General features: G+C 37.3%; 1 protein-coding gene across 4 annotated transcripts in view; it reads right to left on the bottom strand.

Annotated features, from left to right (window-relative positions):
- ARL15 (ARF like GTPase 15) overlaps positions 1-26,475 on the bottom strand; it is a 552,301-nt gene that overhangs the window by 183,286 nt on the left and 342,540 nt on the right. For all 4 annotated transcript variants that reach the window (XM_078445526.2, XM_078445524.2, XM_078445522.2 and 1 more), the window contains one exon: positions 17,478-17,686. In XM_078445526.2, the coding sequence (XP_078301652.1) occupies positions 17,478-17,686 (209 nt within the window). The remainder of the gene's footprint in view (positions 1-17,477; positions 17,687-26,475) is intronic.

Here is a 26,475-nt window from a genome sequence, read left to right on the forward strand (position 1 = left end):
GATCACTTTCCCCAGTGAATATTTGCTAAGTCGCTAAAAGGTAGATTAGCAGCCCTCTTGACAAGAACATTCAGCTATTTCTGAAGTAGAGATACGGTGCCATTATATTATGCAAAGAAAACAACAGTAGTATAAATCAAGACTCAGAATTCTTTTGAGAGCTAAGAGGTTATTTTCTAATGTGTTCTATCCTTCAGTGGGCCTGCAGCATTTTATAAATAGGGAGCATTTAAGGAATCCACTGCCACGTTGAGGTCAGAGGAGTTGATCTAAAATCCCAGTTGGACCTTCCTCCATCACATGTTACCTGCGTGGCACAAGTATTTAATACGAGGTACCAAAAAAAGGAACTATTATCTAATGGAAAGGTTTTTTTTTTCTTTAATGTTTATTTTGAGAGAGAGTGCATGCAAGCACACGCACACACGAGCGGGGAAGGGGCAGAGAGACAGAATCCCAAGCAGGCTCCCCATGGTCAACCCAGAGCCTGAAGTGGGTCTCGAACTCATGAACCCTGAGATCATGACTGGAGTTGAAATCAAGAGTTGGTCACTTAACCAACTGAGCCACCCAGGTGCCCCTGCAAAGGTACCTTGTTTAACCCTGTGATGGGTATTTCCCATGCAAGCACACAAAAGGTTACATTTAGAAAATGTAATGTTCTCTTTGGAATGGGCAACTCCCCAAATAAAACACATTGTTTTAGATCTTAACTTGCTGCCTCTGCTTCCAAAGACTCTTTTCTATCTTTTCTTCTTGTCTCTCATTTCTAAAATTGACAAATATAAACACATGAATGGAGCCCTAAAAGCTGCTAGAGGTGGGTTATGGTCAGGAAAACTTATGGAGGAGGTTGTGTGTTTACAGAAATTGCTCTGGTGTCCTCAGTTCTCTAATTCAGTCTTGTGTTATTTCTAAAAACAAAGATGAACTGGACAGTAAGTTAAGCCCAAATCAGCAGACTTTCTCCCCCTAGTACTGGAATACAACATTCTGTTTCACAAATATATAAAAACATACCTGGCTTAGTTTCTTCAATGTATCACTCTTATTTTGATTGAAGTCACTTGTAAAAAGGGCTCATCTGCAAACTGGCAGCTGGGGCTTGTCCAGAGCAGCAAAAAATATTCAGGAGAAGAACTTAAGACTTCAAGATAAGAAAAAAAGTTCTATTTTTTTAAAAAAAATCAATTTTTTTAATTCAATGACAAAAGATTGTTGGGGTATAGTGAAAAGAGCAAATGAGTTGAATTTGGATTCAGTAGAAAGTGGATTCGGGTTGCTAGTTGTATCTTGGGTAATTTATTATTTCAGAAGGAAGTAAAACCATGTTTCCCAGGACAATCGAGAATTACCAGATACAATGTAGGTGAAACACTGTACATTGCACATGTGTTAGTTCATATTAATTTCAGCCTCTCCTGTGTTCCCATAGTACTCTTTACATATTTTTATTGGCTCATATCGTAATATATTGTGGTTATTTGTTATACGTAGGTGACCTGAGGAAAGAAAGGGACCATATTTTATCTTTGCATCTCCTCACACAGTATTTGGGCACAGAGCAAGTGTGCAAAAAACACTGGTTGCAACAATGAACAGTTGTTTTGTTAGATAACTAATCAAATTCAAAAAAACACTAAGATATGCTTAAAATGCTGAACCAAGGTATCTTTCTTCTTTGGGAAACTTCCTTTTGCCAATTTGCAGATAGGCAAGCATATCTAAAAAGAAAGGAGTTTCTCCAGATAAGTCTTCACATAAGGTCACTGTGTGAGGCTTTAATTTGGTCTAATGTCCCTTTTTTTCTGTTGAGCAATTCCTCCTTAGCACAGCCAAAGCACCTGACCCAAGATGGTAAGCATAGGCTAGTCCACCTTCTAGGCACTCTTATGGCACAAAGAAGAATAAGTCTACATACATACTATGCCCTGAGGCAAGATGCAATTATGGGGCTTGAACCACTGTCCGCCATTTGTATAGACTTCCATTTAGATCTCAAACACAGGCTTTAAATACTCTCTCTCTACACACACACACACACACACACACACACACACACACACACACGTGTAGAATAAAAAAGCTGACAGTATCAACTATTCTTTAATCCCACAGCGAGATGGCTTTTATTGGCAAGTCTTACAGAACCAGTGGTCAAACAAAAGCAGTGTTGTGATCAATAACTATTATGTTTTTAGTGTAATATATAGACTTCTGAATGTGAAGAGAAAAAGATTATCAATTCAAGAAAATAATTTTTAGGCTCCAGTAATGACATATTCCAAAAACCTGGACATTTTTTGGTAGGTCGTCTATTTGCTTTCATGTAAAAGGCATAAACAAAAGTGAGATGCAAAATATACTGGTTTAAGCTTAAGGCAGAGAAAGAAGGATGCTGAAATCTAATTTGGTTATCTCAGTTACTCTGACTGTATTCTACGGGGACGACTTACAAGCATGTGCACACTCACACACACAAACCCACATCGGGGTACATCAGAGTAGATGTGCAGGGACAAATTTAAGAGCTTCCTCCGATTATCAGGATAGAAGTTCACAAATGCACTTCTGCAACATTTCTAAATGGAAAGCATGGGCGCCTCATTAAGAGTCGAACATCAACCATAAAAAAGTGCAATGACTTGCTCAGTGTTTGGTTTCCCTCTCATGGCAGAATGGCCCAACCACGACGGGATGTTTAAAATTTGCGGCGTTGGAAAAAAAAAAAAAAAAAACTATCGAGGGTCACATGGTGATTTCATAAATACACAGAAGACCGAAGAAAAGTGTGATGCTACCCTGTGTGCTGCAACTCCAAGGTGAGTTAAAACCAACTTTGGAATTAATAGCTCTGAGATCTCAAAGAAATCCTTTCTAATACCCAGATTTTCAACTTTGCAAATTTAACGACAACCATGCTGTTGGCCTTTCCTGACCTGTTGTGAAGTAAATCAGGCAAACTAATGTGGGCTAACAAGTCTTTTTCACACTGTTCGATCACCCTGCCTCTCCTTTTCTCCGCAGACCTCGCCTTTCTCCCACTCTGTCTAGCCATCCTCCTCCTCAAAGCACACAAAATGGCCACTGTAACCCCGCATTACTGCCCATTAGATCACAGGTTAGTCAAGTGGAACTGCCCGGGGTTCCCAAAGGAGAGCTATACTTCAAAAATCTGTCCATGTCAAATGAAGAAAAAAAACCCTGAGCGTGGGGTCACCCAGATCAATGATCAAAAGAAACAGAGAATGAAGGGGGGGGGGGGGCGGGAAGCACACCCTCGTTTTTGTTAAAAACACACACAGGTCTGATTTACTATAAGGGATGCAGAGATACGATGGGGGTTTTCTCTCATGCCCATTTTTTTTTTTTTTAATTAAGTAATTTGTTTTAACCGGGACCTTTTGGTTGTTAACTTTTGAGCTTTCGGAAAAAGTCTACAACTTATCCTTAAAATTGCTCCCCAAAGAAAACACACTCCAGGAAATCCAGTTTTTAGGAGGACTCTTAAATATTTCCCAAAACACTTGAAAAGCAATGAAAGTAATGCAAACTAATCCACCTTTAAGGCGTGAGGACATTCTATTTAAGTCTCAACGTAAGAATTGGTGAGGATGTTCTATTTAAGTCTCAACGTAAGAATCCACTCTTAAAATAATCCGAGTAACCTCTTGGGCCTTCCAAGAGGAAACAACGAGCCCGTCAATCACATCATGAGAATACACCAAGTGACACACTATAAAAAGCAGATTTCGGGGCTTCTGTGAGGCCTCACAGAAACCTAGAAACCTGCAGGTAGGTCCACAGCTTGTTCAAGCATCTCCCTCATTTTCATGCAGTGGCAAAGTACAACATTCTACAGTTGCTTACTTTCTTTAAGACAGAGCTACTACCTGTACTGCAAAACTGACAAATTAGAAAATTCAAGCAGAATGACCTATCTGGAACATTGTAAAGAACACACTTTAGTATCGGGTTTCACAAGTCAAAATCTCCAGAATATTGGATTTTCCCAGTTTCCTCACAACAGCAGAGGAAAGTACATCTTGTTGGCATAGCGATGAAAAGCAGTTTGACAAGAACACAGTCTATTTGAATGGTAGTAATCAACTTGCTTATAATTTAATCTAACAGAAGTTGTAACATTGTGTACGGTCTTCATTGCTTTAAATTTTTTTTTTTTTTCCTATTTGGAACTCATTCTTCAAGCACTCTCAAAAATATATAAACATACCTGTCCCTACACTGGAGTTTGTTTCACTTCTGTGTATTGAACAGGCATTCGTGACAGTATCCGAGGCACAGCTGAACGTGCCATTTCATGCTCTTAATACTTCTGTCCAGAGAAGGAGGACAGACCCAGAAGTTAATCCGGGTACTCTGTGTGCTCGATCCTCAGGTAATCCTCACTATTTGCTATGAGGTAGGTTCTAGGATTAGCCCCATTTTACAGATGAGGAAATGGATTTAAGTTTTTGCTCAATATTATTCTGCTGGTCCACAGTAAGAGGGATTTAAATCCAGATGGTCTGACCTCAGAGCCTTATTGTCTGTCATCTCTAAACCCAAAGTGCCAAGTTAAATACCCATCAAGTTAAATGTGTGTGTATCCTATGATCCAGCAATTCCAATTTGACACATATACACTTTAGAAATGCTTGCATATATACACAAGGAAACATGTACAAAGATATTCGTCAACAGCTTTGTTTGTAATCTCAAAAATCCAGAAACAACCTAAAAGTTTATCAATAAGAATAAATAAATAAAATTATGGCACAGTCATGCCTTGGAACATAATATATCAATGAAAATAAATAAGTTAGATTTACATATATCCTATAAGCTCAAAAAACGTAATGAAAAAAGCATGACAAAGTATACACTCTAAGACACCACTTATGTAAATTTTTATCACACAAAACATTACTGTATATTACTTAGAGATACATGCATATGTATTAGAAGTATAAAAATGTATGTTGGGAAAGATACCAACTTCAAGATACACTCACTTAAGAAGTGAGGGAAGGGGCTTTGAAAATGCATCTTTACTGATTTAAGGAAGAGATCTGAACAAATATGGTAAAATGTTAAAATGTGCTGAATCTGGGTAATGGGTGGATGAGTTTCACTGTCATGTCATTTTTTGTACTTATCTCTATCTTTGAAGTTTTTCATAATTAAAATAAAGTATGATTTTTTAGATGCATATCCTCATATTCCAAAATAAGTCCTTCTCCAGAAATGAGAGTTGGAGTTCCTATAAATTACCTCCCCCCACCATAAATGCTTAAAATTCAAGGTAACAACGTAGAGACTAAAGTGTTAAAATTAACTTTCCTGAAACGATTACAGCACCTTACTGCACGTGTCTTAGAAGTATCTTTAAGATAATTACATCATTAATATACGGTCCACATTCATATTGTTAAGCAAAATTCATTAAGTTGGTGTTTCTAACCTTTTCACCTTCAAAGTCTCCTAAGCAAGTAGCTAGGTTGAAGGATGAGAGTTTTAAAGTACAACAGACTAGGGGCACCTGCGTGGCTCAGTCAATGGTCTGACTACAGCTCATCATCCCACGGATCATGGGTTCGAACCCCCTGTCAGGCTCTGTGCTGACAGCTCAGGGCCTGGAGCCTACTTTGGATTCTGCGTCTCCCTCTCTCTCTGCCCCTCCCCCACTCACACTCAGTCTGTCTCTCTCTCTCTCTCTCTCTCTCTCAAAAATAAAAAAATAATAAAGTACAGCAGACCAGGGCACATGAAAAAAACAGAATATTGTTCACTGTATACTGTTTTGTACCTGTTTAAAATTTACCATGTGGTTTGTCATTCAGGTTAATTTAAATGAGATGGATTTTTGAAGCTTTAAAATGAATGGATTTTTTAAGATTATGTCATACTCCATGGAGATCCAAATGAGAACGACAGACATCCACTGGGTGGCAGTTACATAATCTTAATTGACAAAGAATGGATCAAGTAATGTCAACCATAATTCGCTACAAATTTGTACATATTTGTGAGCAGAGCTGGAGAAGAGATGTTATTCCGAAAATAATTTCGGTGAAAGTAAACCCAGCAATTACAGCCATATCTTGCTTTAACATCTTAGAAATATGACATTTTTAATAGCACACATTTTTCAGTTCAGCTTTACTATGGCTACGGAACCATATGGCAAAATCTTGACTAACTAGAATCCAAAAAAGAACAAGTACTAAAGGAATTACAATTTTTGTATTCCATTTTTAACAGATAAAACTACAAAAACACAGATCTGTATCAAGTGTTTTACCAAAAAAAAAAAAAAAAAAGCAATGTCTTGGGCCTGATATGAAGTTAGTACAAATTCAACAAAATATTCCATACTTTCTGCATCTACACTGCTAGAACCAATGTTCTAAATAATTAAAGGGGCACTGCACATAAGAATCATTAAAGACTATTTCCCTCGAGCAGAAAACTGTGCTGAGCAGAAAACTATATTAATAAAAAATTTCTGTTAACTCTAACAGGCTCAAGCAATCTGGCAATCTTATGTTTTACCTTTAAGGCTGTTTTCCCTTTTTCAGCTAAAAAAAAAAAAAAAAAAGCTTAATTTGCTTGTTAATATAAAAGTCATTAAAAAGCCATTATTAATTAAGGAAAAACAGAAAGATGTCCAAACTTGAGCTTTAATTAAAGAAAAACATCAAAGTCCATATAAAAATATGGGAAATTGACATCTTTTTTTATTGCCCCAAACATGTAGACACATGCATTTTTACACTTAATGAATCTCTACCCACTCATTTAAATAATTCAAATATTTAGACTTAACCTTTTCAAGAAGTTTGGCAAGTACCATTTTAAATGAAACTATTCTAGAACAGAGTAAAATGTAAGTCTTTAAATATAATCAGAGAAAGATTCTTTCTTAAGAATTTATGTTTTCGTGTTTTAGAAAATTAGGCCATTTGGGCACAATGATTTGCTTTTGCATAATGTCAATAACCATAATGACGACTCTACTCAGTGCATATAAATTATACCTTTATCTCAACATCTTTTTTTGGCCTATTTTTCAGGATCTTATAATTATTCAGTCTTGTCTTCAATGTGATATGCTACAGCATGATGAGAAAATATCTTTCTTTTATAGCACCGTTAACAATTGTAAGTCTTCAATCAGCTGTTCTCTAAGCATTCCTCTGCCAAGGTCTTATTTTCATTTCATTATTTCTTTGTTCTCCTTGTCTAAACTACACACAAGTTACCCAGATTTTCCACTCTGGCCCCTTTCAATAAAAACTTGTTTTGGCTTGACAAATTATTAGTCATCACTATAGTTCTAAAAATATTTTACAAATTCTTACACGTTACAATTTTGTTGTTCTAGGCAACCTCCAATTTATTTCACAGTTCATATGCAGAACCGTCTTCCCATAAGGTTTAGTTGGTTTCCCTTGTTTACAAAAACAATTCCGGTTACTTTATTCGTCTGTTTACTGCCTGAACACTCTTTATGGAGCATTCTTATTTCAGGTGTAGAACAAAAGTAAACTCAATCTAGGCACACCACCCTTAACACAAGGAATTCAGACACTGGAATATGTTATGTGATAAGGGTAAATAAAATAAAATGAAACCTTACTTGACTCCTCCTTTATAAGTCAGTAGAAAACTTGTCATTTTTTTTGGTCAACGATTAACGTGTGTACAAATTACAATTTCAGAATTTCTAGCCAAGAAGACTATTTCCATTCCACTACTGGATACTGTGACATCAAACACAGCAAAGGTCTTAGCAGGCCAGTCAGGAGAGAACTACGTGGTGTCTGCAAAATGAGATGTCGTTTGTGTTCACTGGACTCATGTTGACACCTTCTTGTTTGCTATGGAAGTTTGTATCATGCCTTTATTCAAAACCACTAGATTCCCCTTTACTCAAGATATAAACATTCAAAGTACTATGTGAATATTTAAATAAGAGTGGTAGCTGAACACGGACATCTGTGTAGAGACACTACTAAAGCAAGAAAGAGATTCTACGTTATCGGTAAACAAAAGGGAAAAAGAGGTTCTATAGACAAAGAACTCAGGTGTGGGTTAGCTCATTTCTGCCAAAGCCCATGTATCCTGGAAGAGTAGCTACTTCTAAGTGGGAGTCTGTTGTCTGTACCATTGCACGTGCCTGGCTTACTGTTTTCCCGAAAGGCACATGCAATTCACAGGTAAAGAAAAATCAGTGGCAAGGAGAAAATTCCAGGTACTGGAGCAGAGTGTTCTATTCATCTCAAAAGATGAAAGCAGGTATCTTTCATTACACGTTTTTGTTCTTAGAGGAAGAAGGCCAAAAATATGTGATTTTCATATTTGTGTTAACACAGCAGAGCTTCTCAAAGTCACTGCCAAAACTGGGCTGGTTTTCTTACCTGCTTTTTCCACACTTTTAGTTAAGGATATCTGCCTCATTATAAACCTCGCTGACTCCCTAGACTTTCTGTAGTCTGGCTTTGCTGTGATTACTGGTCAAAACCTTTAATTACAGTATATAGTTTGTGCAGCTGCCTGGAAATTGGTCTCAGGGTCAGTGGCTCTTCCCGTTCCCCTCTTTCCATTCTTTTGAAGCAATATTGCTGAACTGAAGGCATTGTTCCAGCTTTCTGGTATGCTCTGTCTGCTGCACACTATGAATAGCTTTGCAATCACTCTAGCAATTGGTTCTTCAACTGCCTTTAGGTTGTCAATTGTAATTCATTGGCTCCAGGCACCTTTTCTCTTTTCATTCTCTTGAGGTCTTTTCTTATTTAATTTGCAATAATATTAGGGAATGTCTTCTTCAGACATGTCACTAATGTCTTCCTGATTTTGAGGCTGGGTGTACATTTAACTTTCATATATATGCCTGTTAAAATGTTTCCATACTTCCTCTGTCTCTGACTTGTGATGACAATCTTTGCAGGATGTTGTGAGGAATTTGGCTTTATGTTCAAGTCTTCTTGCTAAAGAATAATCTAAAGAACAATCCTCCTTGAAATATTCTCATCGGAATTAATTCACGTAATTAGTTATGGTTATTTTATAACTTCCCAAAGATATAATTTTCCATTTTTGTGATAATTTTAAGCTTTCATATTTTCTTCCCATAATTATGCCCTCTTCTTTTCAGTTTATAAAAATTATAAATTTGAGTTCTATACAACTTCAGGAATTAGTTAACTAAGAAATAAAGGGTTTTGACTATTTAGAAATCAATGTCTATGTTTTTAGAGCCTTTCAGAAGACCTATCCTTATTCCTCAAATATCATTTTAGAGATTACATAAGAAAACATTCAAACTATTCAAAATGAGTTCCAATGCTTCTGCATTACAGGTAGCTTTATTTTATATATAGACACAGATTTATATATATATACATATATATATACATATATATGTATATATATATATAAAACATATATACATACATATATATAACATATATATGTGTATATATGTATATGTACATATATACGTATATATATGTTTTATATATAAAATACATGTTTTATATATAAAACATATATAACATATATATAACAAGTATATATAACATATATATATAACAAGTATATATATATGTTATATATATGTAACATACATTTATATATTTTTAAGAAAAAGGACAAACATCTCTTGATTTGTTAAGAAAAAACAAAACCTCAGTGGATTATGTCTCAACTCCTTAGTTCTGTATAAAACCCAGCATGGTAACCCCTCTCATTAGCCTCAGCCATCCCAGAGTAACCAAAGGTATTTTTAAGCAGACACTATGTAATAATAATAATGAAAATAATTATCATAATGATAATAACTAACGCTTATTGTGCTTTTTATCTTCAAAGCACCTTACTGACATTAACCATGCGTCTATTTTCAAATTAATTTAACTCAACAAATGTCTTATTAACTCTGTAAGTTATGGAATGTGGAGTCAATGGAGTTTTCTTTTGCAAATGAAATAAATAAGTAAATAAATAATTGGGACTAAGGGACGAGGAAATCAGTCTGAAAACTTCAGCCTCAGAATCATTTCTTGGCTTTGTTGAATGAGGCTTAATGAAATACTAATTTTTACAAAATACAAAATTGAAATAAAGGGTGAAGTTCACCACTACAACCATTCAAATACCTATTGCTTCAAAAAGACCCAGAAAGAGAAAGTCAAACTCTAACTGTACTAGTTATGATTATTGTAAAATATTTAAATATGTACAGGAATTAAAAGTGTTAGATGTACGAAATGAGGGGTGCCTGGGCGGCTTAGTTAGTTAAGTGTCCAACTCTGAATTCCTGCCCAGGTCGTGATCTCGTGGGTCCTGAGATAGAACCCCGTGTTGGTTCTGGCTGATAGCGCAGAGCCTGCTTGGGATTTTTGCTCTCTTTCTCTCTGTGCCCCTCCCCCACTTGTATGGCAGGGCACACAACACTTTCTCTCTCTCAAAATAAGTAAATAAATAAATACATCGGTAAACAGCCTTTTAAAAAATTTAAGAAATGAAAAAACTCCCTCTAAGTTTCATTAACGTAGAACAATTTTACAACAAAGCTAGATTTGTTCTTAATACATTGAACGTATTGCTTTAAAACCATTTCGATTACGTTCCCCTTGAGCTGCATCATGTACCAGTCTCCACATGAGAAATACAAGTAAAAGACAGTTTGCTATGCTCACAACTGAAATAAGCTCTATATACTTAAAATGTAGGCTTTAATAAAAGCATATTAAAGGAATATTATTCAGCCAAGATGTCCTGCCACTTTCTACGAGGAATTCTGGGGAAAAAATAGTAACCTGCTTTATAGCAAGGTCGTCAGGTGGACAAACACAAATTTAAGTACATGAAAATAAACATCTGTAAGTCTGGTCAATGGCAGATTAAAGCTTTGCAAAACCATTACTATGGTCACAGTGGTGAGATTTCATGCAAGATGCAGTTTATGAGTAATATTCAAAGGTCAGGTTTGGTGTGGAGGAAAAGGAAAGTTCAAGGGTGGGAACGTGAGTTAGACTAGGTAGAGTTAGGGAATCTGGATAAAGCTGATGGTGTCAAAGCCAGGAGGGAAGCACATATGGGAAGTACTTATCCCAATAACATATAATTGAGCACAGAGACATAAACAAGCCTGAAGTCCTGTCCTTCAAGGAGCTTACAATCTTGAGGGGTAGACAGAAAAGTTACATGCAATTAATTCTAGTATTATGACTTGGATATGCCCAGGATGCTATGGGAAGTCAAAAGGAGGGCACCTAGCCCAGCCTTCGATGCTTTAGGGAGACTTCTTGATGTGACCTATAATCTTTAGGTGGTCTTCCTAGAGCAACAGATATAGTGAGCAGTAGCTCAATGTGAGTGAGACAAGAGAAGGGAATTCAATACTCAGGCACATTGATATATAAGATCGGTGGTGTTTCACTTGTTTCTAGAAGGAATCAGAACATAGTACTGGTTTTTAATATGGGTATCATGAAAAAATAGATAGGAAATTGGTTCTTAATGGTCTGTGTTGAAGAACAGGGAGAAAAGGGGAGGTCTGGGGGTGTCAACAATCAGGAAACTGCAAAGTACCGCAGAGGTGGAAGAATTATACCCGGAAACATCTGGATATGCAAAGTAAGAATTGGAAGAGGTTCCAAAATTTGCCAGCTTTACATTAAACAAAGATATGCATTTGACAGACTCAAGGAAGAAAGTGTAAAGAAATAGGGGTTTTATAAGAGAACGTAATGAATTCTTGTTATATTTTTAAATGTCTTTCTTACACTGTTATCCCTCCTAAATAATTTTCTTGATACAATGGACCTTTCGTATATATCACTTGTTAATGGGAATTTATTAGCTTTCAGGGGGCAGGGCACATTCTCATAATACTGCTTGGTGGGTGTGAGAAATACAGGTATACGAGTTCCCTTGAATGCTAAGATCAAACTGGCTAGATTTAGAATTGATGAAATCAAATATAAAAATTAGTTTTTTCATGTACATGAAGTACATGAATGTACAAGGACATATCCTGACTCTTTTGGCATTCAGCTAAAAGTTGCTCTTCAAAATATAGAAGAGTCATTATTATAAATGTAACTATCGCAATGGTGGTGATTTCAGCTTCTCTTGCACGTTAGTAAACGTTAGTAAACATTTTCAGGAGATCACGGCGTCATTCCTCTAAACCCTCCCATTGTTTCCCCAAGATTAAACTGTAACAGAGTAAAGTACATCTGTAAGGAATGAACAAAAAATAATTTGTATCTCTTATATCATTTTAAAGTAAGTATACGTCCCATAAGGGAATCTTCAGACTGCTCACACAATACGCATGTCCGCTGCTGTAAGTGAAATCAAATCAGTATTCTAAAATGCTGCCAAGACGCAGGTCAGGACACTTGGAAGCTCCTAAGATTTAAAGTGTATGACACTTTACAATCATTATGGTACAAACACACACACATTTCTGTCCATATACAGACAGTAATAATAAACTAAGTATGTTACATGATTTAAACACTCCTTTGTATTTTCTAATAAAAGATTAGTCACGTAAAACCAGAGATGATATTCACCACTTCATAGAGATACCAAAACAAAACAAAACAAAAAAACACCACTCCACCGTTAACAAGTATGAGTATAGAATAAAAATTTTAAATTAGAGGCTTACTACTTGCAGATCAACAGTTCCCAAACATTTCAATCCTTCAAAACTCTCTGACCCTTTTAGGAAGGGGGAAATGTATACAATTTAGAAATAGTGATCTATAAAGAAGAACTATAATTAAATGCAATGGTTCAGTAACGTGAAACACACACCAGCACTCTCTTCCACAAGAGGTCTATAGACAAAGTATTCATGATACACTCAATATTGAAAAGTATTTTTCAAAAATATGAATATTTATAATCGAAGCAAAACATGGGCTAAAAAGGTAATGTATCATTATAGAAATACTTGGGAATACTCTACTCACACTTGTATTTTATTCTTTCCTAATAGAACCCCACATTCAATGTGCATCACAATAACAAACTAAGTGACAATTGGAAGAAAACTGAGAAATGCCTGATCACAAATTTTAACCTTAATGTTGACATCCTAATTTAAAAGCTGGATATTCTTGTGCTACAATTAATGAACCATGGAACCATTAAAGTCATTTGACCTTACAATGTCACTTCAAGAATCTTTATTTCATAGTTTTCACATTTCTTAGTATTTGCTTCGATGCAAAATACTTGACAGAGTTGATTCAGTATTTTTGATGTGCTATTTCTAAAAAAGGTAAACATTTTTGAATTTAGGATATGGACAAATATCAATTCAGATTAGGCTGCTGAAAGGTTAAACTATTTCTTTCACGTTGACAAAATGTGTCATTTTATAAGACACAGTAGTGCCCAATAAAACAAAAATAAGATTTTAAAAAGCTAGGAAGTAAAAGAGTCCCAATCGGCAACCGTGTAGAGGGAAAACAGGATTACATTTATTGGTTACTATATCAACTTAACTTCTCATAAAATCCTCCTAATCTATTAAATAACTTCAGAACTGAAGTATGCTCTCCTATGGGAGTTGTAAAACAAATTAGATACAATTACCATTCAATACAAATAAAAAGCCAACCTATTTACCCTTAAGATGATTCTTGTTTTAAAGCCTTATTATTCAAATTGGACTAGAATTTTCCCTAATGAATCAAGTGGGCCACTTGACTTAATTATAGATTTTTATATTGTATTTTCTATAGAGAAAAGTAGTTGATACGAATGAATTCTGGAAAACTGTGGTAACTACACCTCCCCAAAGTGAATACAACAAACATCTGTTGCAAAAACTGCTTGGCTTTCAGACAGTACATAAAGGGTGTTCTTTTTCCCAGTGTTTTGCTATTAAAAAAAAAAAAAAAAGATTATTTATTAAAAAACACGTTTCTACTATCAATTCTCAAGATGTAAAATCTTAAAAGGCTGTTGAGTTAAACACAGGTCATTACCAGGTTTATTACAGAAGGCGAACTATGCAATGTACAAGACTCTACTTGCGTTCTAAAAGGGTAACAAAATAATTGGGCATGTTGCCCTCTGTGGGTTAGAAAGTAATTTTAACCATTGTCTTCCTTTCTTAACTCCATTCTCTACACAAACATTGCAACACTCATAGCAGAAGAAGGGACTAAATATATAGAACCTCCAGAGATTTTCATTCTCTGGTTGGAATCCCCAGGATAATTCCTCTTTCTCCTTTGGATCTCACCAGCTTCTAAATGCAACAACATTCTGTTATCCTCATTAGATGATAAATGAATTTTTAAAGTTTTACTCCAGTGACAGGGTAAATAATTACAGTTTTTTTTTTTTTTTTTTTTTTTTTTTTTTGCATAATGCATTGAGCACAAAATGTAATAATTTCAATGGGAGGAGGGGAAGAATCAATGAGCCTTTATGACTCGTGGTCTTTTCTTAGCTGCATCAAAGAACTGTTCAGTGCTTTTGGTAAACTGAATGCATTTTCCTTGAATTCTGAAAGAATAGAATTTTGCCTCAAACTCACAGCTATTTTGCAAAGTAAAAACCCATCCTTTTTAGCATTTGGAGATTACACAAAGTGCACACGAATTAGCAGGTACAAACGAATAAAAATGTTTATAAGCAACAGAGCACAGGGGCATGTAATACCTTCACAATAAGGTAAGGAGGGGTAGTATACAGATGGCCACTTCTGAACATATTTCAAATGACATGTAAGTTTGCTCACTTTTTAATCTTCTATCCCTCTTCTATGCAAACCTACTTCCAACCATTTTGAGATGATTGCTTATTAAAAGTCTAAGATTCAGTTTTTATAATTCCACTTTTATGCTAACTTATTAATAAGATATTGAGCCCTAAAACATTCCTAGGAGTATTTCAACAAGGCATTGTAACACACTATTCTGAGAAACCTCTTTGTCATTTAAGCCACGAGAAGAATAGAAAGCTTCCTTTTCTTTTTCTGCCAAATCCAACGTATGGGCACTTCATTATGTTTCGACAAGCTTCAAGATCTATAACAGAATTTGTCTATGTCTTTAATTAAAATCTAAAATGTTAACGTCCACCTGTATAGTATATGTTTATATAACCACAGGGACAATACCTTAAACAGTCCTCAAAATGGTATTTGCAAATTCCATTACAAGCAAAAGTTTTGAGGAAAAGTCATTTAAAATTGGTATAAATAGAAAGGAAAGTCAGTCATACATGATCCTGGATATACAAATTTTGAATAATTTTCAAATCATTCTGTTTATTCTACATTTACAGCCTCTGTCTCACTAAAAGATGAATCATAAAAAGATATTTGCCCGTTTCTTAGGAAAGATACTGGCGAAAACACATAAGGCATATTCTGAAGCAATTAATTGTTAAAAGCTTCCTTTCTTCAATGTGACAGTCTTTAATTTCTATGGAGGATTACCCTGAGTTATCTATCTGGTTTCAAGAAAACATTAGTTTCAATTTTATGATGTCTAAGGAAAACAGTTTCTTAAAATTAAAAGAAAAAAATTCAGCTATTGTACATAACTTGAATAAAGTGATTTGATGTTATAATGTCACTTGTATATGTATTTCGTATGTTTTATTATAGATGTATTACATATTATTTATGTACAAAACATTATATTGTCTATTTGTATTCTGTACTGCATACATATATTTCCCACAATGAATCTCAGAACAATGCATCTTCAGCAAGTATCTTATAATTTATAATACTAACTGTCTATGATTAGATACTATTATATCTACTCTACAAGCAGGAAAACTGATGCTGAGAAAGTAAAAGATTTACCCCACCCAAGTCTTTTTTTTTTTTTTTTTTTTTTTTTAATTTTTTTTTTTTTTTTTTTCAACGTTTATTTATTTTGGGACAGAGAGAGACAGAGCATGAACGGGGGAGGGACAGAGAGACAGGGAGACACAGAATCGGAAACAGGCTCCAGGCTCTGAGCCATCAGCCCAGAGCCTGACGCGGGGCTCGAACTCACGGACCGTGAGATCGTGACCTGGCTGAAGTCGGATGCTTAACCGACTGCGCCACCCAGGCGCCCCACCCCACCCAAGTCTTAAGAACAGATCAGGAAGGCGAGACAAGTTCAATGCTGAAGATCTGCACATTAATGACTCTGAATACTGCTTTGTTTCTATCTTTATTACTTACTAGTATTTATATTTCACAAAATCTAAAGAGGAAAAAGGTGCATGCTGACTACTTAATGATAAACGAAGCAACAAAAAATGGGCACGAGTTCTATTTAGTAAGAAAACCTTGCCTTCTTCACTATTTTCCTAAGACTTAAATGAAAACTGTCTCGATATAGTATCTCTTCTACTGCTTAGTACTTTAAACTTCAAAGTAAATTATCTAAAACCATCCCACTCACTTACTTAAAAAAAAAAAAAAAAAAAAAAAAGCCTGAATTATTCCCATTTTACTGATGGGAAGACAAGCAAAGGAACAAAGCTTTTTGCCTGGGTCCCACATTAAGTGTGAAACCAGTCTGGAGTTAGAACGTCTTAGGTGTTTGACGCCTCATCCAGTGTTTCAGACTACAGGGCAGTGTGATTCCTACTAATTATAATATCCTGAAGTCACTAAAGGAAGCACACAATTTTCTGAAGAAGGGGAGAGAAGCCTACCTTGAAAGTTACAGGTGTAAAGGAATACATAAAAAGTCTTTATTTCACTGTACTTTGGTTAAAATTCACTACAATTCAAAATTTAAAAATTATTCCCATATCTTATTCCTTCCGTATCCATGAATCAGAAGCTCTTCTGGGTGAGACACTGATTTTTTTTCAGTCCAGAACTAGACTCATGCTTTTATAGGAGAGATACGCACTAAGAAATGAAATTCAATGAAGAAGATAAAGAACGGGTCCATATTAAAGTGTATTTGGTGGCATGGAACTTGCAAGATAAGACATCAATTTTCAGCCTGGCTGGTTACAGAATAGGACTCATTGCTTCTAGTCAACAGTGAGCATTTCAGAGAGACAAGAACATGACATCTGAGGGCAAGTGATGCATGGTGACATGCATGAGGCATTCCTTGAAAAGCTGGAGAAAAGGAGAATGAAGTAAGCTAGTGGGGTAAGAAATGCTAAATCACCAAGCCTGCAGCCTTTTAAAGCAGATGAGAAAAATATTCAGATAAGTCCTTTAACTTTTGCTAAAGTTAAAAAAAAAAAAAAAAAAAAACCAATGATGCTTTCCAAGTGGAGAAAGGTATATAAACAATAATTTCTATAGATTGATATAGTCTTTCTACTTTCTCAGAAAACTAGGGTTTCGTGTTGGAAAACACCACAACCAGCATATTCCTAATTACAGACAAGTTTTCAGATTCCAACGTGGCAACAAAACCACAGCACACAAGACAAAGGCTTGTCACGTTCATGAGACATACCTCTTGGACTGATCGAGCAGCTGGCTTGTCTTGATGATTGGCCAATATTAAAAAGGGTAAAGTGCATAACTGTGGGTGCTGGAGAGCTGAGTGCAGTTCATTCCTAGCAGTTTCTAAATCATCTTCTGAAGAGGCACTGTCTAATACAAATATTACCCCTTGAGATCCTTGGTAGTAGCGGCTCCAATATTTCCGGATATTATCAGCCCCTGTCAAAAACAAAACAAATTCTTTTTAAAAATAGCTTTCGGCAACTGAAAAATACTCAACAGTCCTGTTGGTGTTCCCAACACTAATTCCTACTGGAAACCAATGTAGCTTTTAAAAATTAAGGGCAGAGAACATGGTTGATGAGGACCAAGGCATGAGAGCCAACAGGTGGATGTGGCCTTGAAAGAGAACACCCAAGTTTATCAGTCATTCTTTATACCTTTCTTATCAAAATATGTGAGAAAGAACTAGGATAGTTGTTTTGATTGAAAGTCAACATTTTTTTCAGATTTTGTTTACTAGTCCTAAATAAAAACTCCACTCTTTATAATCAGAGTTTGAGCCTAACTCAGAGAGTAGTGTAACCCAGCTAGCTGTTCACTGAAGCTTTATCCCAGACAATGAACATGATCCTGAGGACAGTTTCTAAAAGAACTACTTGTTGATCATGACAGCCTTATTTAATTTCATCTAGAAAGTGAAAACTACTAGCACAATATTTTTATGTATCAAAGTGCTGAAATCTGTGATGAATTAAATACTTGATACATTTGCATAAACCCACTTGGCAATGGGCATACTCATGGTCTTGATATGATGGGAGTGTTCATAAAAAGACATGGAGATTCTCAGCATCCAAGGCCACATCTTATTCCTCTTTGTATTTTCAACATCCAGCATTATGTATAACTCAAGGTTCAGTACAGGAAAGAGGAAAATGAGGGAAGGAGGAAATGAAATTATACACTAATTAGGCTTTATGGATTTTCAGACTAGAAAGACCTGTAAAGACTATCCAGTCCAACTGTCTGAGGAACCTGGGGCCAAGAGAGGTGAAGTGACTAATCCCCATTCATGTGTCTAGTAAAGCTCAAAACTGAGATTTGCATCTGAGTAGACAACCTGTCCAGGGAGGGCATGGGCATTCCCTACTACATCAGGATAAGTGTTTCATTTATTTCCATTCTATTCATCAATAGCATGGGCAGTCCATGGTGTGTGTGTGTGTGCGTGTGTGCGTGTGTGTGTGTGTGTGTGTGTGTGTGTGTGTGTGTGTGTTTGGGGCATGGGACTATTGGTTATACAACAAAAATTAGATAAAGGTATTTCATTAATTTAGTGTATATGAGCAAGTCTTAACCAGTTAGTAACTACATGTTAGCCCTCCATTGAATATTTAGCTCCTATATTGGATATACTGCACTAAGTGTTAGGAATAAAGGACTGGAGTTGGTGTGCACTAACTGACAAGAGCCAAATATGTGCATCTCTTCCCAACTCTGTATTCAATGATGCCATACTGGTAGCTTCAAACTGGATAGGGTGGGAATATTTTCACCATTGAAATCAACGAAAGCTATCATCAGGTCTTTTCTTCCCCTAAGGGCCAACACACCACTGGAGGGCACTAAGAAGCCCATATTTTTCTGTGAGAAATAGAAAAAAAAATTAATAAAGTAATAAAGCTCTGTAGAGAGGTACTCATTAGGCGTCATGAGCACAAGAGATGAGGCATCTCAACCAGGCTGGGCAATCCTCTTAAAAAATAATAGTTACCAAACAGCTACCATTTATTAAGCACTTCCTACATTCCAGGCACGGTGCTAGGTGTTTTCAAAAGAACAGCTCATAGAATTCTTACAGCCACCCCAAGAGGGAGGTATAATTGATTCAGGATTTAAAACTTAAATTTCAGATTTTAAAATCCAGAGTGTCCATCATAATCCTATACTGAAATACCCAGCTATATAAGAGCATCAAGGATATTTAATGTAGAACAACCTTAAATATGTAAAAACATGGGATATGAACAGGGTTAATGCAGATCAGGCAACTTTTAACCAAGAAAACAGTACAAAACAAAACAACTTAAGCCACAGATTTAATATAGGTAGTTAGTTACATAAGTGACGGTCTAACTAAGAAAACAACAGAGCCACTGAAATCAGCAACACTTTAAGCCAGGTTCCCCAGGCACAGAGTCTGAGACCGCATTTCTTGAACACCTGATTATAGACAGTGCTGTCAGGAGAAACCTGGAGTGAAAGAAGCAAGCTAGAATTGGGGAAGGGGCTTGGCAAAGATCTGGTTTCAAAAATCTACCCTCAGCTTAATCCAATGAGGAGCTCTAGAGCATGCACTCAACCACAGAAGTTGTCTAGTCCAAAGACAAGGAGGCTGGGCTGCTATACCCCGGTACAGTCATTGGCTATGAGCCACCCCTAGGGAACAGGAGGGGGTAGGGGTGTGATCTCATACTCTCCCAGACATATTTGGTTGAGGCAATTACTGTCAGCCAAGGGCAGGCCTCTGGAGAAGGGTACAGGTGTGAGTCATTAGCAGCCAATACTCGAAGCAGCTGGGAGATGGATGCACTGGCCCAGTAAAGGAGATCTGGGTAGGATACCAACAGCATCTGCTACAAGCTACATCCAGACATTATCCATATGCTAGAGAACCATCCATAAGTTTGAGGAGCAAAAGTAGCAGCAGTGTTACCTGATGGTAAATGTTTAAGACAAAAATAACGTGTGTGTATATATCTGTACATAAATTTATTACAATTTTTACTAAAAGGTGTGTAGCACACAATTTTCATATAATATACACAACATGCTTTACTGTAAATTCTATAGAGCTCATTAATTCTCACAAAATGCTTTCACTGATTTTGCCCAACTTCTGTAATCATAGCCAACCAACAGTTGCAACTGACCAAGTGCAGTTCCAAAATAAATGGTGGTGGTGCTAAGTGTTTTTACATGTATTAACTCATTTACTCTTGACCATCTTAAGAGGTAGGTATTGTTATGGCTCTCATTTTATCAACAATAAAACTAAGACATGAAACAATCACATAATGTGGCCAAGGTTACACACCTAAAATATTTATCTAGGTCTAATGTGATTGAAATAGAAGGATCATTGACTGGAAAGGTGATAAAACTCAATAAAAAACTCTACTACCACATAAGCCAAGAGGGGGGAAAAAAGCAACTTATCAAAATAAAAGGTACCTAACATTTCTAGCCAATGAGTTAAATGAATATTTTTAAGTACTATTCTATACAAGTCACTAAGCAAGGACCTATAAGAAATATTTAAAAATCCATGATTACCCTAGATCAAACCCACAAATTCTTTAAAGTAATAGTTACTACAACAAGGCCTGTAAATACATCTTAATAAATATGGCCATAGCATTAGAGGGGTGCAGAGAATTAAGTATAAAGAGAAGAATACTGGTTGAATGTTTCAGTGGAAATTTTCTATTGGAAATACACGGGACATATTCGAAATCTAACTCATGAGGGTCTTTTTCAACAAGAAACTATTTCCATCTGCCACCTTTGGGAGCACATAAGACATCAGAAAATGGTTAGACAAAATGACCTTAAGTCCAATGACTGTTGACAGATGAAACAAATCCAAAGAGAAATGCTGGAATTTCTTAAAACATCCATTCTATGATATACTATGTGGATGATAACTTATTATTAATGAAAAGACCCTTTTCTTTAGTCTCCTGCCGCACAGCTTTCTGTCCAATCTTAGCATGTCTAATGTTCATCACAAACACTGGGCTTGGAATCTGAAATTCCAGTTCAGCCTTTTGCACAATGGCTTTGGTCATCAGGGCTTCTGGATGAAACCCAGAGTACCCCAGGAAACCAGGAATGGGGTGAATGGTAGTATCAGGTTGGTTGGCCCAGCTGAGAGGACCTTAGATGAGCCACCAGATTAAAATGAGAAATAGACAGGTCATTAACCCAGCTGCCAGATGCTCTGAGAAGTGAGCCTAACTGGGAAAATTAGGAACAGAGTTTGATGTCCACATCCCAACAGTCCTCGCCCACAAACCAAGTCCAAGGGGAGTAACACATGCAGGGCATCACATCACATCATAAATGGTCTGGGGCCACTCATTTTAATGACTGAATAGCGCATGCTCTGTGTCACTTAAATTGGCATATAAAGAGGTTAAACACCAAATCCAAACCTGGCCTGTATTTTGTATTCAGATTAAAAAAAAAAAGGGTATATTAACAGTAGAGAGGTTGGGGAGGTGAGGGTGTTACCCAGTGTCTGAATTACCCAATGTCTGATACTGCCTTACTGAAGGTTGTAAGGAGCCCTTCATATCCTAAGAGTTCACTCAGAAAGCCAATCAACCAGGAGAGCCTGGTTCAAGCTACTACAAGAGAAAAGATAGAAGATGGGAGCATAACGTGTCTTCATTATGCAAGGTTCTTTTGTATGGCACACTATGGACAACTATGGCAACATTCTCTTATTTATTAATTCCTCTAATGGATGTTTACTGAACACCTGGCACCATCCCAGGCACTGGGGACATACTAGCAAACAAAACAGACAAAAGCTTCAGTCTTCATAGTGCTTACATTCTTTATCAGCAGGGCCAGCCTACCAGTATAGAGGTTAAAAATGCCAAGTATTTGTTTTTCAAGCTCTCTCTTGCAGCATGGACAGATGACTCAGTTTTGGCAAACTGGGATTCAACACAGGTCTGCTGGGAGCTTTTGGGACAAACTGTGCCCCTCAAAAAAAGGGAGATGCTCAAAGAGAGTCACTTCTCTCTTCTAGCTTTTAGATTCTATTAGATGATAACCTTCCCAGCAATCTTGAAGAAGACATACCAACACATGAGGAGGTCACAACAGGAAGACAGAAAGCCTGGGTCCTTGAGAACACCACTGAGCAGCGGTACCAACCACTTACTGTAAGAACTCTTTATTTTGTGAACACAGTGAATGCCTAATTACTCGTGCCGATTTCAAAGACTATTTTATTATTTGCAGCCAAAAAAGATGCTTAGCTCCCTTAAGTTAAAAGGCTGTAGAGGTAAGTTTCTTAAAAGAATTTTTCTTTGAGGGGCGCCTGGGTGGCTCAGTCGGTTAAGCGGCCGACTTCGGCTCAGGTCATGATCTCGTGGTCCGTGAGTTCGAGCCCCGCGTCGGGCTCTGTGCTGACAGCTCAGAGCCTGGAGCCTGTTTCAGATTCTGTGTCTCCCTCTCTCTGACCCTCCCCCGTTCATGCTCTGTCTCTCTCTGTCTCAAAAATAAATAAACGTTAAAAAAAAATTAAAAAAAAATTTTTTTCTTTGAAAGATGAAGCCAATGAACTAAATAAACAGGGATACACAGGAGTCAACGATAAAAACAGCAGTTTGAAGTTGTCCCTATGGAAAATCTGATCTCTAGATCAGTGATGTTTAACTCAACTTTCTGTGATTTAAAAAAAAAAAAAAAAAAAAAGCCACTAGCCATTGTGGCTACTGAGCACTTGAAATGTGGCCACTGTAACTCAAGAACTGAATTTTATTAAAATTTACTTAAATTTGAAGTTTAGACGCCACACGTGTCTGGTGGCTACTGTATTGGATAGTGTGTTCTAGATATTCCTCTAACTTACTGCTGCCTTGAGCGACGGCTAGAAACCCCCAAGAAGAAAACAGTTAGAGATCTGATCCCATCTCTGAAAGGAAAAGCCATGCAGCCATGCTGGTATAGGAGCAGGTGTGGTCACTCTGATCCAAAGACAAGTGTGCCAAAGGGTGACACAACAGGCTAACCAGGACGAGGGTGTCCACTAGGGTCACCCTGTTATGGCATATAGACTCAGGATGAAGAGTCGAGATTGTCTTCTCTTTCTATCCTCTTACCACAGTCTTCAGAAAATGGAGAATATTTTCCCTCTGAAAAACTTAATGAGATTGGAGACCCATAAATGAAGCCAATTTTGGAGAATTTTAATTGTAAATTAATTCTTCAAATTTTAGTGAAGGAGGATATATCCTCGGAACACAAGTGGCATCAGCCAGTATTACTTTAAGAAGAGTGATTTCCAGCATAGGGAGAAAATGTTCAAGGGCAGGACAGGAGAAGGGACAGAAAAGTATTAATTTTAAAATCTTTTTTTTACCCCTCCCATATATGGAATCTTGGTTTTTCTGATGGGTGGCTCCTTCATTCTTTTTGTCTTCTATACATCAGACCCACTCAATCTGTTTTTAAAAACCGAAATATCCAAGAGTCCAGGAGGACTAAGACATACATATCTAAACTCAAACTTTTGTTATGGACTCCCCCCAGCCCCTGCAAAAAGCACCGAAGTATCTTAAATTAAGCCCTCCTTAAATGCTCAATACAAACTATAAAAATGTGAAGATTCAAAGTCAAGTTCTCTGAAGGGAGGTGTATTGTCTTATTTTGCTTTCAGAATCAAAAAGAAAACCATTCTAGATAATAAACAGAAATGTGGTCTGCATGATCGAAGAACCACGAACAGGATAAACTGTTGAGCTGGAGGAGACCAAAGTCCTCAGGCTCACAGTGAGATGAGCTGAGAACACCCACATAGAATATAAAAGAGGGTTCACACCTAGTCGTCATCCACCCCCGCCTCACCGACATATTACATCACATCTAACCTTGTAAAGGTGTTTATATACATCACCACACATAACTTTTTAGGAGTTATTATCCTTATTTAATGGATGAAGAAATTGGGACACAAAGTTTAAGCACTTTCCTCCATATGCAGCTAATAAATGGCAGATCTAGGATTCAAATTTCGGACTGATTCCAAAGCCCATGTACTTTTCTACTACATGATGCTGCTTCACAGAGAGTACAGGAGGCTCCAATGAAAGGGAGAGAAGAGGAGAAAACACATTCCAGTGGGGAGGGCATGGCTGGGAGCATAAGATAAGAGGAAATTAGGAGTGGGTGGGTGGTGGGGCACAGTAAAGAGAATGAACATGAGAGAAGCCTGAGCTGGTGACAAGTAATGGCCAGTGTGAAGACAGAATGTGGATGGCTTTGTAAGCCAGGCAGTGTCTGGGCTTGAGGCAGCAGTAAATGGGGAATTATTACAGAGCCCTGGGGAATACTACCTGGCAGCTGGTCTGGTCTTGCTTAAGGGTCCTGTTGACCATCCATTACCTGTTATGGTAATGTGATTATGGTAACTGTATTTAGAGTAGACAGTACTACCTACTCATACCTGAGCTTCTTCCAGTCCTAAAGCCTCTAGATTTCATAAATCTTATATATTTTATTTAAGAGAAAGTGAGAACACGCATGTAAGCAGGGGTGAGGGACAGAAGAGGCGGGAGAGGGGGAGAGAGGGAATCTCAAGTGTGCTCCACATGGTGCTCAATCTCACGACCCTGGGATTACGACCTGAGCCAAAATCAAGAGTCCGACACTCAATGAGCGACCAAGTGCCCCTAAGATTTCATAAACCTTAAAAATGAATACTCTCCACACTCTTGGACACACAGCTAACTGCATATCTTGAAAAAGATTTGCTTATTAAGGTCTTCCTGTGTTTATTGGAAATCTATGAAAACATGTGGGCAAGAAAGAGTTCTTCCTTCTCCCAAACGGTGTAAGGGAGTCAGCAAAGGAAATATGTAAACAAATAGTCTCTGCCTTATTTTGGATTCCCCCAGTGCAACGGGTTTATTCAAGCCATGAATGCAGGAAATACTAGTGGTAGAGTGAAAAAGTGGGGGAGGGAAAGAGTCAACCCACAAGAAGAGCTACCCAGCCAACGAACCACTGTGGGTAGCCTGAGCTTACTCATACTAAAACTGGGAGCCAGGCACCAGTGGGGAAGCATTTGGGTCCTCATCCACCTACCTCCCATTAGTGGTTGCTTGAGGAGAGCTAGGCATTATTTTCCTAGCATCTCTAGCTTTGCCAAGGCACTGAGGTCTCAATAATTCTTGAGAGTGAAGGCCTAAGACCCCATAAGGGTTTTAGAATAGTACATACTCGTTATCTTTAATATACAACGGGGACCACTGAGGTCCACTAAATCTCAGGCACATTTGGAGTCGTTTTCCAGCAGAAATAAGCGTGTTACACTGAACCATCTTTACACTCACGCTATCTCGTGTCCAAAGATAGGTCAGCCAGAGTTGGAAGTACAATTGCAAAATTAAGAGGCCTATATGGGAATCGTACTAATCTCCTTGGTCTCATTATGTTGGAATTCCAACAGTGGTCACATGCTTTAGGGACTAGAAATGTTATGATAATGTGTGCAACCTTGGACTTGTGCAATCTGAACTTCAAATAGCACACCCCCAGAAAATTCTGAAGGTAGTTCTTAGCCTACCTTTTAAAAAACAAAATGTGCGACACTATACAAAAACTGATGCACTAGTTGCCCTGTTCTTACCTTATCCTGTTCCTAACAAATATTCTGGATGTCCATGTTACTCAAAGCACAACTGTACATCAGTACCTTCAGCGTTAAGACCTAACAACCATACCTGAGGACTATGCCTGCCATCTGATACCTGCCCTCCTCCATGTTCTCACTCTGGTCCATACCCTCAACCACTTTCCACCTGGATCACCAGAATGACTTATTTAACTGGTCTCCATGCTTCTGTCAAGCCAGTACTGATTAAATTATTAATGTTTGTCCAGGAAACTAGCTCAAGCTGTATCACCACACTGCTCAAGAACATCAAATGCCTATAATTTGGAATTCCCAAGCTACATGACTTAGCATTTACAGTTCTCTGTGATCTGGCCTCAGCTGACCATTCCTCCTACCACTTGTTTCCATTCTGCTCCTTGTACAATCCACAAATGCAACTTGTCTCTCCTGGACCAGACCAGGCTTTCACCCTCATGCCTTTAGTTGTGTTATCCCCTCTGCCTGGAGTTCCTGCCATGTCAGTTCTTGTACACTGAAACCACCACCTGCTTGTCAAGGGCCAGATCTCCTACTCCACCAAGACTTCCAT

This window comes from Panthera onca, chromosome A1 (assembly GCF_046562875.1).
Source record: "Panthera onca isolate mPanOnc1 chromosome A1, mPanOnc1 haplotype 2, whole genome shotgun sequence".
NCBI lineage: Eukaryota > Metazoa > Chordata > Mammalia > Carnivora > Felidae > Panthera > Panthera onca.